The sequence below is a fragment of the Ochotona princeps genome, chromosome 26 (genome assembly GCF_030435755.1).
Source record: "Ochotona princeps isolate mOchPri1 chromosome 26, mOchPri1.hap1, whole genome shotgun sequence".
Taxonomy (NCBI): domain Eukaryota; kingdom Metazoa; phylum Chordata; class Mammalia; order Lagomorpha; family Ochotonidae; genus Ochotona; species Ochotona princeps.
The window spans coordinates 8,257,911-8,270,160 of NC_080857.1; the positions used below are offsets into that span (position 1 = coordinate 8,257,911).

The following is a 12,250-nucleotide window of genomic DNA, read 5'->3' on the forward strand; positions in this document are numbered from 1 at the left end:
CATACTCCTCCACCATGCCTAGCCTTGCTGCAGCCCAGAAGCCCCTGCAAGTCCAGGCTGGCTCTGACTCAGAGAAACTGAGCGTGGGGCTGGCGTGGAGGGGTTCTGCAGCAGCCAGATCCTGGTAGCAGGTGGGAGCCTCTGAAATGGTTGCCCTATCCCTGCATCAGGATGCTTGATTTCCGAAAGGCTGTGCCTAGAGCAAAGGCATGGCTGCTGGAGAGGTTGCCGGGTCCCCAGATGGAGCCAAGCTGTGTGACTTTATTTTAGCCATGGTTTCTCTTCAGGAAAGACACTTTGTTCTGGGGACATCATTTCCCAGTGTTAGGACACTCCTTTGCTCCAGGGTCAAGCCCTGTGTGGAATCTGGGTGCTTCCCAGGTGTTTCTGTCCTGCTGATCTTGACTTGGAGCCCACGCGGGCCCGACCTGCCTTGGGCCCCACTGCCCCAGTGCTCCAGATGCTGCCTGGGCCAGGGCTGTGGGTCAGGAACCTTCACAGGTTCCCCCCGCACGCACTCTCAGCCTGCTGCAAGCTGCTCCGTCCACTGACGGTAATTACCACAGCAAAGCATGGCAGTGAGGAAGGTGTTGTCTGCTTTCCAACTAGCCAGGTTCGTTTTGTCTCTACTGAAATCATGGATTTAATCTAAGCCCTTATTTCCACTTTGGTGCCTTACCAAGGTCTTGTTTGCACAAAACACCTGATTATAATAATTACGAGCTTGGAAAGCCTGATCATTTGTGCCTGATGAGCTAGCTGGTGGATTACCTCAGCCAGCGCCCCGCTCTCACTGCAGGCCAGCCCCAGCCAGCTCCATCCACAGGGGCCAGGGCTGGGAAAGGGGTGAGGGCTGTTTCCGCAGGTTCTCTGGAGAGGAGAGAGGGCCTGGCATGAGGGCACATATGGCACAGGTTCAGGTCTCAGCTCTGCCACTCCCCCTCAGACAGGTCTTCTTGTCTATGAAACGGAGCCCAACAGCATTTGCTCCTGGCAGTGAGTGCGGCAGCCTCAGCTCATGCCTGCATAGCCCAGCAGCTGATACACCCAAAACTGAGCAGTATCCTTAGTGATTTTCACCTGGTGCTGAGCCCTTTGGGAGCAGGCCTGCTTCCTATCCACCATGCCACAGCATCCTCACTCTGTGGCTTTCTGTTGATTTGAGACAGAGGTGATATGCTCACAGAACATGCCAGTTCCCGGAGTTCCCATCTCCTGCCAGCCTTGGGCTTCTGAGTGGGTCTGCAGGAATTGCAGTGTGGCCTGGAGGGCCTGGGAGGTTGGGGCTTTGTGCAGTTGGACTGGCGCTGTAGCAGGAAGATCCAAGCCCACTTGGAGATCCAGCGGCACTGAGGGCTGAACTCTGCGGCGGTGCACCTGCTGGACAGCGGGAGGTTGGGCCTGGCTGGCCATCAGAACAGCCAGCCACCAGCCTCAAGAGTGATCTTTGGAGAAGAGGAAAGGCAGGGCCTGTAGCATTGGGGAAGGCACTCCAGAACTGTGTGCAGAAGAGCTCACAGGAAAGAAAGAGGGGCAGGTGCCCAACCAGCATGGTGGGGCTGTGATGTCATCACCCCAAAGCATCTAACCCACCTCCGGCCAACCTCCTTGCAATGCCGGCTGCAGACAGCAGCTCAGCCCCCATCATGTGAGCCAGCTCCCGTCTCTGAGCAGCTCCAGGCTCCCTGGGGAGAGACCTGTTTTTCCTTCTCATGCCAAGCATGCACTGACAGCCTCTGGCATGTCTGGGAAGCCAGCCCCCCCAAAAGAAGCTCCAGTGTTGGGAATTAATTGTACCAAACAGATTGCTCCAGAAACTTCAAGGTCATCTGGGCACAACAGCCTGTATTACACGTCCTGGTATGTGAACTGGACCCTTGCAAGCCCCAGGAACCCTAAAGCACTAGTCTAGCTGCCCAACTAGAGGGTGACAGGTCAGGCAGGCTCATCAGTCTGATTCTCTACAAGGCTCTTGGGGGCAGGTACCCCACAGCCGGTCGTGCTCAGATTCAACAGCCCCACGGAACTCTCAGCAAAGGGGCTGTGAGATCTGCCTGACTCCAGCAGGGTGGAGCAGCCCTCCGTGAGTGCATTTGTGGAATGTTCCCAAATGACAGATATGAGCCAGGGAGCACTGTGCCATGGAAAGGGGCAGTTTCCCCAGCACAGCATGGCAAGGAGCCATCAGGTTGGCAATCCGCGGTCAGAGACAGGAAGGCGTGGCCGAAGCAGCAGATGCCCATGTGCTGTAGCTCAGCTGTAACTAGGTTACTGCGTGAGTGCCCCCTGGGCTCGAGCCGCCAGCCACAAGCCACACACAGCTCTCCTGCATGGCCCACGGGCTGCCTCTTAAAGTGGCAGAGGCACCTGGCTGGAGAGCAGGTATCTGGCATCAGACCGGCCACTGGCTGGCCTACAACTCAGTGTTCACTGGCCCAACATTCACCTTGGAATGTTCTGGGGTGAAGAGGTGAGCTCGGGCTGGTACCTTCCCCGGAAAGGAGGCGCAGGAGCCCACATAGCCTGACACCCTATCAAGTACAGCCTGGAAATGGCCTTCTGTCTGCTCTGCCCCTGGCGGCTGGGAGGGGAGGCAGGGGCCTGCACCTGGCGCGTGGCTTCAGGCGTGGAAATCCCCGCCTCTCGCAGCCCAGAGCTGGAGTCTGAGCCACAGCTCCTCTGCTTCGCACTGGACTCCCTGAGGCTGAGCACCCTGACAGGCAGCACTGGGGCCCAGCACTGAGCCCCTGCCGCCCCCAGGGGGCCCCCGGATGGAGTTCTGGGTCCCTGGCTTCAGCCTGGCCCAGCCCTGGACGTTGCAGGCATCTGCAGAGTGAACCAGTGGTTGGGAAGATGTCTCTCTACCTCTTTCTTCATATTCTTTGCAAATAAAATGAAAATGAATTTTTAAAAAATCCTCCCAAGGCATCCCAGGTGGGATATGCACTGCCCACTCAGAGGACCGCCAGTGGGACTCCTGGGGTCCAAGGCGGGCCAGGGGACCCATGGGAGCATGCTCTCCTCTACCTCCAGCAGTTACTTCCTGAGAAACACAAAGTGAATGGAAAATGCCAGAAGTCAGGTAGATCCTAGGCCGGCCACACAGTGTGCTGAAGAGCACCAGGGGTGTGCCCTACGACCGGAAACTGTACTTGATGCCCCCACATCGCATCGGGCAGCCCAGTGTCAGCCCCAAGGAAGATCCAAACGCAGCATTGGGGGGAGGGGGTGAAGAAACCACAGCTCGAAATTTGAAGTACAGTTTGAAAGAAAATCCCAAGTCACGTTTCAAATTATGAGTTCAACTGCACCATTTCACATTTTTTTGATAGATTTATTCTTGTATTTGAAAGGCAGAATGATAGAGAGACATAGAGAAATTCTCATCCATAGCTTCCCTTCCTCATATGGCCACAATAGTCAGAGCTGGATAAGGCTGAAGCCAGAAGGCAAGAACTCCATCCTGCTCTCCCATGGATGGCAGGGCCCAGGCACTTGAGCCATCCTCTGCTGCCTTCCCAGGAGCAGCAGCATGGAGCTGGACTGGAAACAGAGCAGCCAGGACTCTGAGGGGCCCACTGCACCCCAGCACCGGCCCTGCTTGTGTTTTGCCCTCCTGCTGTGGTACAGTCAGCGCAATGGGACCATGGTAAGGCAGGAGCCAGCAGCTGTGGCATTTTAGGATCTCATCCTGTCAAGAAGCCGAATGCAAGGTCTGCCTTCTGTTGCACACAGTTAGGGATGGGGGAACAAACCTGGGCAGATGGAGAGTGGGTATCATCAAGGCCTTGTCTACAACGGGGGAGCCCTGGGACCCCCTCCCTGCCAGCCCTGGAAAGGAGCCATCAGGAAGCCGAGGGGAACCCCACCTGCCTTTTCCCCTAATCCCAGTGGGCTTACATGCCACCCAGGGCCACAGGCCTCCTCAGCTGTCACTCTGCTGACCACAGCTCCCCCCGGATGGCCCTGCACGCATGGATACAGGTGGCCCAAAGGAGACGGACTCCCTAAGGAGCTTGCCCCAGACCCCATGCTGTGAATTTTCTTGTGTTTTTCTGTTTTTCATTTTCCTGCAGTTTCTTTTTCTCTCACCTCTTCAGCTCTGCACTCCTGTTCCATCCCAATTTTTTTTTAAGATTTATTTTTATTGGAAAGTCAGATTTACAGAGAGAAGGAAATATAGAAAGATCTTCTGTCCTCTGGTCCATTCCCCAACTGGCTGCAATAGCCAGAGCTGAGTCAATCCAAAGCCAGGAGCCCAGAGCCTCTTCCTGGGCTCCCATGCAAGTGCAGGGTCCCAAGGCTTTAGACCATTCTCGACTGCTTTCCCAGGCCACAAGCAGGGAGCTGGATGAGAACTGGAGCAGTCAGAACATGAACCGGCACCCATATGGGATCCCAGTGCATGCAAGGCGAAGGCTTTAGCCACTAGGCTACCACGCCAGGCTTTCCATCACAGTCTTAGAAAAGAAATCAAATAGGGAGTGTGAGTGGTACTAAGAGGTGGCTGTATGACTCATGGCAGTACTTCAAAGAAGGACAATTACCATGAATGGAATTGGACGTGTGTCTTTTCTAAAGGGGTAACTCTAAGCTTTGAAGTAACCTAAACAACATTACCAGAGATCAACAAATTAATTTCCAAAATAAAAAATAAATTTAAAAAAATCTGAAAAGTTTAATGAGCAGGCTAGAAAATTATAGTAATAGGTTAAATGTTAATGTTGTAAGTGCTTCCTACTCAGAAGCATGGGGAATATGTAACCTGAAATACTATGAAAGAAAGCTTGGTTTCAACAGGCAGGAACATTCTGCACTTGGGACTTTAGCAACAATAAGAAGTAGGGAGACTATGAGAACCATGGGAACTCCCTGATACTCCGTCGGAGGCTGGGCTATAACACAAGGTGAGGTTGCCATCTTTGTCATTGCCCACGGTCGGCATAGTAGCCCCTAAGCACAGGCTGGGAGCCCGGGCTACCCCTGAGTCCCTAAATCTGCCTGTCTGTCTCTGCCTACAGGCCCTGATCCTGCACCAGCTGGGCCGCTACAGTCTGGCTGAGAAGATCCTCCGAGACGCCGTGCAGGTCAACTCCACTGCCCACGAGGTGTGGAACGGGCTGGGCGAGGTCCTCCAAGCTCAGGGCAACGATACGGCTGCCACCGAGTGCTTCCTCACCGCCCTGGAGCTGGAGGCCAGCAGCCCTGCCGTGCCCTTCACCATCATCCCCCGGGTGCTCTGAGCCAGGCACCGCCAGCCTACCTACTGCTGCTGCTGGGGCAGCGAGGAGCCTGGAGGCCCCGCTCCCGGAGGCCCCGCTCCGCAGCAGGGTGGGGCCTCCGGGACAATCCTGCTGACCCGAGGGTCCATGTCAGCCACACTGAGGCCCTGATGGATGTCCCAGGGCCCGCAGGAAAGGAACAAAACCACCCTGCATCACCGCCTCACCGCTGCATCCCCCTCCACTCACACACACACACTTCCCCGTCTTTGCCGTCCCAGGGATAGTTCCTGAACCTGTTGACAACGTGCTCAATGGATGACGTGCCATATTTTGTTAGTTAACATGAAGTTTTCAGTTAAAAAAAAATCATGGAATTATTCAGCACACATAGGAGACCTTATTCCAAATGAGAAGGCAGTGGCAGAATAGATTATTTTTCTCAGAGCTCTCCCCTCCGTTCCCTTCTCCTCTCATCCCCTCGCCTCCACCGCTCCTGCCCCAGCGTGGCCCCCAGAAAACCAAATGTGAATCTTGCCTCCCACCTCAGCGCTCGTCCTCGCGGGACACCAGCCAACAACCTCCTGGTCTCATTGTCCATGATCGTTAGACCACGTGGCGAATTACTGCCTCACCCACAACCAAGCCCCGAATCCAAGAATATTTATATTTTACCAATATATGCCCGTGACAAGAGAAGGAAATATGAGTTATTTAAGTTTAACTTTTTTATGTGAATCCAGAGTTTATTTATCGATGGAAATATGTACAAAGAAGCTGCAAATGGAATATTTACCGACATTCCTTATACGTGACAGACACTTGGCTATAAACGGGAAGATGATGTTAATAATAAAAATGATTTTTAAATGGAACCTCTCCATTGCCTGTGTCATTCTTACAAAGCTCACAGTCCTCAAGAATGGCTGGCTTCATTCCTGGGGGACAGAGCTGCCCTGGCCTGGGTGTGAGCGGGACTCTCGCCCCGGGAGGACCCCAGCAAGGCAGCGGCAGAGCAAGCCCTGGGCTTGGTCTTGACTCCAGAGCTCCTGGGGTGGGCTCTCAGCTTCTTTCACCCAAACTTCTCTTTCCTCATCTTCGTATTTCCTGTATCCTCAGCATCAAGGCCTCCTCTTAGGTCACCACAATCCCTGGTTTGGGTTTGGGAATGCACTTTTCCCACACCTCCCCTGTATTGTCTGGATTGGTGGGGGGAGTTGAAGTTGGAGCACATGACTTGAGCTTGGCCCATCAGCATCCTGCATTCACAGACTCAGTGGATCAAGGATGAGCAAGGAACCTCACTTGGCCCAGTCAGAATGCAAGCTGCAAGGTCCCACTGCTCCCCACTTAGCCCTTCTGTAGCCACGACGAGGAGAGACAGAGTGTGGGAGGCAGGGACGGAGCCCAACACAGTGGCCAGCAAGACCAGGAGCCCCAGAGAAACAGCAAGCTTCTGTAATCCCAGAGCTGTTGACTAAGCACTGCAAGGCGGCTCTACCATGGGGGTACGCAAGGAATTGTGGGGAGGGTCTAAGCTCTGGTCTCAGGCATCCTAAAGCCTCAAAGAACCGATCATGGTATCCAGGGCCTGACCGTGCCATCAGAACCAGGCAGACAAGAGGCTGATGGCCCCCACAACTACTGCAGCAGCTACTGCAGCTCCACCCCTTGCAGCTGAAGCCCCATGCGCACCATCCTGTGCCTGACACCTGTCCCCTCCACAGCATCCTGCCTCCTCCTGGGAGGCCAACCCTGCCTGACTCTGCACCCACGTGGCTCACGGGCGGTTACAGGGGTACAACCATGGCCACCAGAATCCTATGACCCCTCCGAGTCCTGTGACAAGTTCAGGAAGTGATGTCCTAGGGTCATGTGCCAGGCATGGCTACTGGTGGCCATTTGGCACCATGTGGGGCAACCTGCCTGAGAAAGGTGCCACTTTGGGGAATGAGGAGAGGGAGGGAGGGAGGGACTGGGTGCTTGGAGACTGGGCCTAAGCAGCACTTGCAGTTAATGAGGTCATAAGGCTGGAGCCCTGAGCCATTGGTGTCCTTACAAGAGGAGATCCCCCCACCCAGAGCTGACCCCACGAGAAGCACTGTCCTCTCACCAGGCACCAGATGGACCAGACCTCAAGTTCTGATCTCTGGGCCCCAAAGCTGTGAGAAAGACGTTTCTGCTGTTTGATCAGGGAGAACTCCTGGATGGGGCACAGCTTGGCGAGAGTGGGTTCAAGGGAAAAGGGAGGAGTCAGAGTCTAGAACCTCCTTCCAGAATCTTCTTGCAGAGGGGCATAGAGAACCTCAAATGGCTCCCTGGCACTGAACAAAGGGCCCAATGCGGGGGCAACAATGGACAGGTGTGCCACCTCAGATTGTCTCAGTCTCAGGGACTGATCCGGGCAAGGGAATATGTACTGGGACCTCACACAATAGGCAGGTTGGGGGCCACCGGGCTGGGCAGGAGAGAGGGGTTCCAAAGGTGACAAGGAAGCTGGGGGTGATGCCCACAGCTATCCCAGGACCACTATGGGTGTGCACCTGTATCAGAACTCAGCAGATCACACACGACATACATGCAACCTTAGCTATGTGGTCCCAGATGGGGACGAGGACAACCAGGCCTCGGTCTTGCCACCTGGAACGTGGGGCAATACCCCAAGTGCCTCTCACCCTAAATAGCTCCAGGCTGGGGAGAAAGTCTTACAGTCAGAAGCTCCCAACCCGTAAATCCTGGGACCCATGCTCCTCCCTCTACAGGGACAGGAGGTAATGGGCCCCTCCTGGGGCGTGACCTTTGGGTACAAGGAGGCCACCTACTCCCTCTCCTTCCTTTTCCTGAAGAAAAACACCCACTTGATGCTCCGTGGACTTGGGAATTTTTCAACACAATTGTCTAAAAATAGCCCAGGTCACCACGGCCTGATGCCTTTTTAGGAAGGGTTTCAGCAGCCTGACCCAGCCTGGCCACTGGCTCAGGAAGTGGAGGCTCAGCCCACTGGGACAGGGGCTAGGGGCCAAGCATGAGGGCCACCACAAAGGGGACTGGTCCCTTGTTCTGGCCAGGCTCACCCAGTACCCATCCCTGCCTGGAGCCAGGCTACCAGAGCGGGCAAAGCAAGCTGCAGCCTCCTCGCTCTTCCCTCTACCCAGGCTGGGCCCATGACCCCAGGGGATCCCAGCCCCATCAGTGGGCCCCCCTGCCTGCCTATGCCTAGCTTCCCCAGCTGGGAAGTGAGGTTCTCTGCTCCCTTGCAGTGCCAGCTGGGCTGAGAGTAGGGACAGGCCCTGAGAAGCTCTGGCCAAGGACTGTGGAAGTGGCTCGTCACAGGAATCACAAGGGGGTTGGGACTGAGAGGACCAGGGAGGCAGCCACCATGTCTAAAGCAGCCACCACCCCTGCCCTGAGCCAGGAGGAGTGTGCAGGTATCCTGGGTCATTCTATAAGCTCCCTGAACCATCCAGGACTTGGGCCCCAGCCATGTGCCTGGACTCCTAAGGCCCAAGAGGGGCTGGCTCAGGCCAGCCCCCCTGCACCTGTGATCAACATGCCCCGTTCCGATCGTGAGAAAGAAGATGGGGACACTATGGATAGGGCCTGCCCTCAGCCCCCTTTCTCTGCAGCCATGGCTGTTGCGCATAGCCTCTTGGCAAAGACTGTTGCGGCTCCTAGACCCCACACAACTCAGGTCCATGAGCAAAGTCGAAACTTTTCAGACCATCTGCTGTGTGCCTGGTGCCCTTCTGAACCTGAATGATGAGTATTTTTAATTATTTAATAAATTAATTTCTTTTTGTATTGACTTAAAGAACAGAGGGGGAGAGAGACACAGACAATGACAAAGATCATCCCAAATGCCCGCAAAAGCTGGGGCACAGCCAGACCCAAGCCAGGAGCTGGGCACTCCCTCTGGGTGGCAGGGGCCCAATGCCTTGGTCTGTCATCTACCACCTCCCCAGTTACCCATCAGCAGGAAGTCTGAAAGAGCGGCTGAGACTCAAGCTGCAATATGGGCTGCAGGTCTCAAGTAGCATCTTCACCTGATGCTGAACCCATGGTCCAGGAAAGCACAGAACAGGCAATTCCCACGGACGGCAGAGCAGCTCAGAGTCTTGCTCACCTCAAATGCCTGCAAGAGAGTGTTGAGACCAGGCGCCAGGCACCTCCTCCTTCCGAAGCGCAGTGGAGGCAGTGACCCCCCTACACACACACACACGCACATGCACACACACGCACACACAACCTCTCCTGCAGTAGAAGGTGGGAGGGAGACTGCCCGTGATGTAGAGCTGGGAACAACCCACTCCCCCGAGGAGGGACCAGGCAGCTTGCCTGAGGGGCTGCAGCTGAGCAGCGCCCTGGCCCACACGCTTTTCTAGCCTTCAAAGCTCTGAGCGTGTCTCTGATAGACCACACCTTGCAGGTCTCAGAAATGGGACCCTCTGGGCCTGGCAGAGTTGTGCACTCCACCCGCCAATCAAGTTGACTGGATACATCCCAGCCGGAGTCCCACTGGAGCCGGGCATTGGGCATTGCACCCTGTTTTATTGGGGGGAATGGCAGGCTTGTGCACCCCTGTGGTGTGTAGAGCCCTGTGCTGCTCGTTTGCCGCCTCTGTTTCACCATTACACATGTCAGCCAGAATTCCAGCTTACTTCCTGTCTTAGACTGGTCCATAACACCTCCTAAAATGTCACACATGCAGTTCCTAACCCTCCAGCCTCGGAAAGTGCCTGTGAGGAGGATAGAGCCTTTAAAGAAGGGTGAAACTTGAAACAAGGCAAGGAAGATGGGTCCTTGCCCTCACCCTCCCCCCCCCGCAAGCGCCGGCGTCCTTACAAGCAGGGAGCAGGGGGACACAGAGCAGGGCCATGTGAGACGCGTGAGCACCCAGGAGCCAGAGAGGGATGCTTCCAAAGAAACCGGCTCTGGGCCTCCCTGGACTTGGATTCCAACCTTGGGAGCCGTGGGCACAGCCACCATGACTCGGTTGGGAGAAGTTCAGAAACAGCTCCCAGCTGTTGGGGCAGGACCTGCAGCCAACAGAACACCTGCCCCCCAGAGCACTCTGTATCAAGTTCTCAGGCAAACGTAGCTCTCTCCCTGCACCCGAGGTGCACGGATCCCGGGGTCTCCCAGACTGTGGGTCAGGGTGTGCACTGGCAGACATGCACACACACCTCCAGGCACACAACTCCCCCAGAGCAGAGAAGGAGGAGGCGGCCAGCCGGCAGTTCCTCAGCACCCCGCCTCCTCTCAGCTGTCAGGGAGCCTGCCACCGGCGGCTGTTGCCACGGCAACCATTGCAGGGCCCGCAGTCTGGAGCCACAGCACCAGCTCCCACATCCATCACCCAGCCCAGGAGCCCACGTGGGGAGGGCGCCTCTCTGAGGCTCCGGCTACAGCTGCTTCTACAGAGGCAGGGCAAGGCAGAGCAGGGCGTGAAGCCCAGCAGTGGCTACAGCAGGGGACGGGATCAAGTCCCATCTCTCTCCAAGAACATCTGCCTCTCTGCAGAGACCTCAGGGCCCAGACTGGTCCCCAGTCAGTAGGTTCCGGAGGTAAGGGGTCCATGGGCTATAGCAGGGGATCAACTCCCTCCTTGGTCCCTACTGGAGTGCTCACCCTCAAGCAACACACATTGGATGGTGAGTCTGGAGCGGTTGCAGGTGGAAAGAACCAGGGAAATGTGGCCAAGTTGCTGTCCCTTCAGTCCACCCGTGCCTATCTGCATTCCCACTCTGTGAGGGGCCATGAGGGTCAGGCTCTCCAAGGATGCTATTGCACCTGCTACAGCCACAATGGACCACATGCTCTGCCCCAATCCTGCCCCATCCTGCAAGCCACTCAGGCCAGCCCCAAATGTCTTTGCAGATGTAGAGAAACACTAGAGACCTTAGGAGGCCCTGCTAGTTGGGGCCTGCCCCATGCCAGGCCCTCCCGGCGCACACTCCTGCAAGGGCATGGTCACAAAGGGACCCCAGCAATCACACAGCTGGAATCAGCATCTGGGCCTGTCAGTCCCCTCGGCCCCCAGCCCCACCTAGGGTGCTTCCCCCACCCTGACAAGTCCCTGGGGGAGAACCAGTGCTTTGACGTCTGGTGCTCCTAACAGGAGGGCACACTTCCCCTTTCTTGGGCTAGTCTTGCTTTTTGACTCAAGGCCAAGGTTGGGTCAAAGACTCAGTCGGGGTGATGGGGAGGCCCACAGGACAGGATAGCAGGTTGAGCGTGAGGGAAGGCTTTCGAATTAGAGGGGCCCAGCAGGTGCGGCTGGCTCAGGCTACTGCAGGAGATACAGAGCGCAAGGAGCAGAAAAGGGCGCTTCCTGTCGGCTTGCCATGGCTGGACAACCTCCAGGGAGAGCCAGAGGTCAGAGTGGACCCTGTCTCCAGGCAAGCCTGAAAGACCTGCTCTGCCAAGGCAGGGCTTGAGGCTGCCTGCTGCAGGAGCTCTGGCCTGCCTCCTCACCGCTCCCTGTTGCAGGTACACTGCCCACCCCCAGGCGCAGCCCACCAGAGAAGACCAGGAACAGAAGCCTCTGCAGGAGCAGCCGAACCGACCATGGCAGCGCTCATAGACCAGGAGGGGAAGATGGGGACCTGGAGAATGCACCTGCTGGGGACCAGGAGACCCAGGCAGTAAACAGGATGGAGGCAGCTCACCCCTCGGGAGCTGTTGGAGCTGTTGCCCTCACGACTGCTGATGTTGTTTTGCCAATGAGAGCAGGAGGCACCCCTGCTGAGCCTCAGGGTTGAGTCCCAAGGCACTGGGGAGCTGGAGGGAGCTGAGGAGTCTGGGAGAGCTGGGGGGGGGGGCATGGTATATACCAGTGAGAAAGGCCCAGCCACATCACTGGGGACAAAAAGAAACTCCCTCAAATCATGGTGGCCAGGGTTTGCCCAAGTGGCCTCAGGTTTCAGTACACAGGGATCTGAGCAGCTGTGACACATACACACCCTGCTCTCACACACATACACACATACCCCCGCACAGGTGTATGCAGCCCTGCACACACACTCCAG

General features: G+C 56.3%; 1 protein-coding gene across 6 annotated transcripts in view; it reads left to right on the plus strand.

Annotated features, from left to right (window-relative positions):
• TTC7B (tetratricopeptide repeat domain 7B) overlaps positions 1-5,311 on the plus strand; it is a 173,631-nt gene extending 168,320 nt beyond the window's left edge. For all 6 annotated transcript variants that reach the window (XM_058655184.1, XM_036496314.2, XM_004584341.3 and 3 more), the window contains one exon: positions 5,022-5,311. In XM_058655184.1, the coding sequence (XP_058511167.1) occupies positions 5,022-5,243 (222 nt within the window). In that variant the 3' untranslated portion in view covers positions 5,244-5,311. The remainder of the gene's footprint in view (positions 1-5,021) is intronic.
• The last annotated feature ends 6,939 nt before the right edge of the window (positions 5,312-12,250 follow it).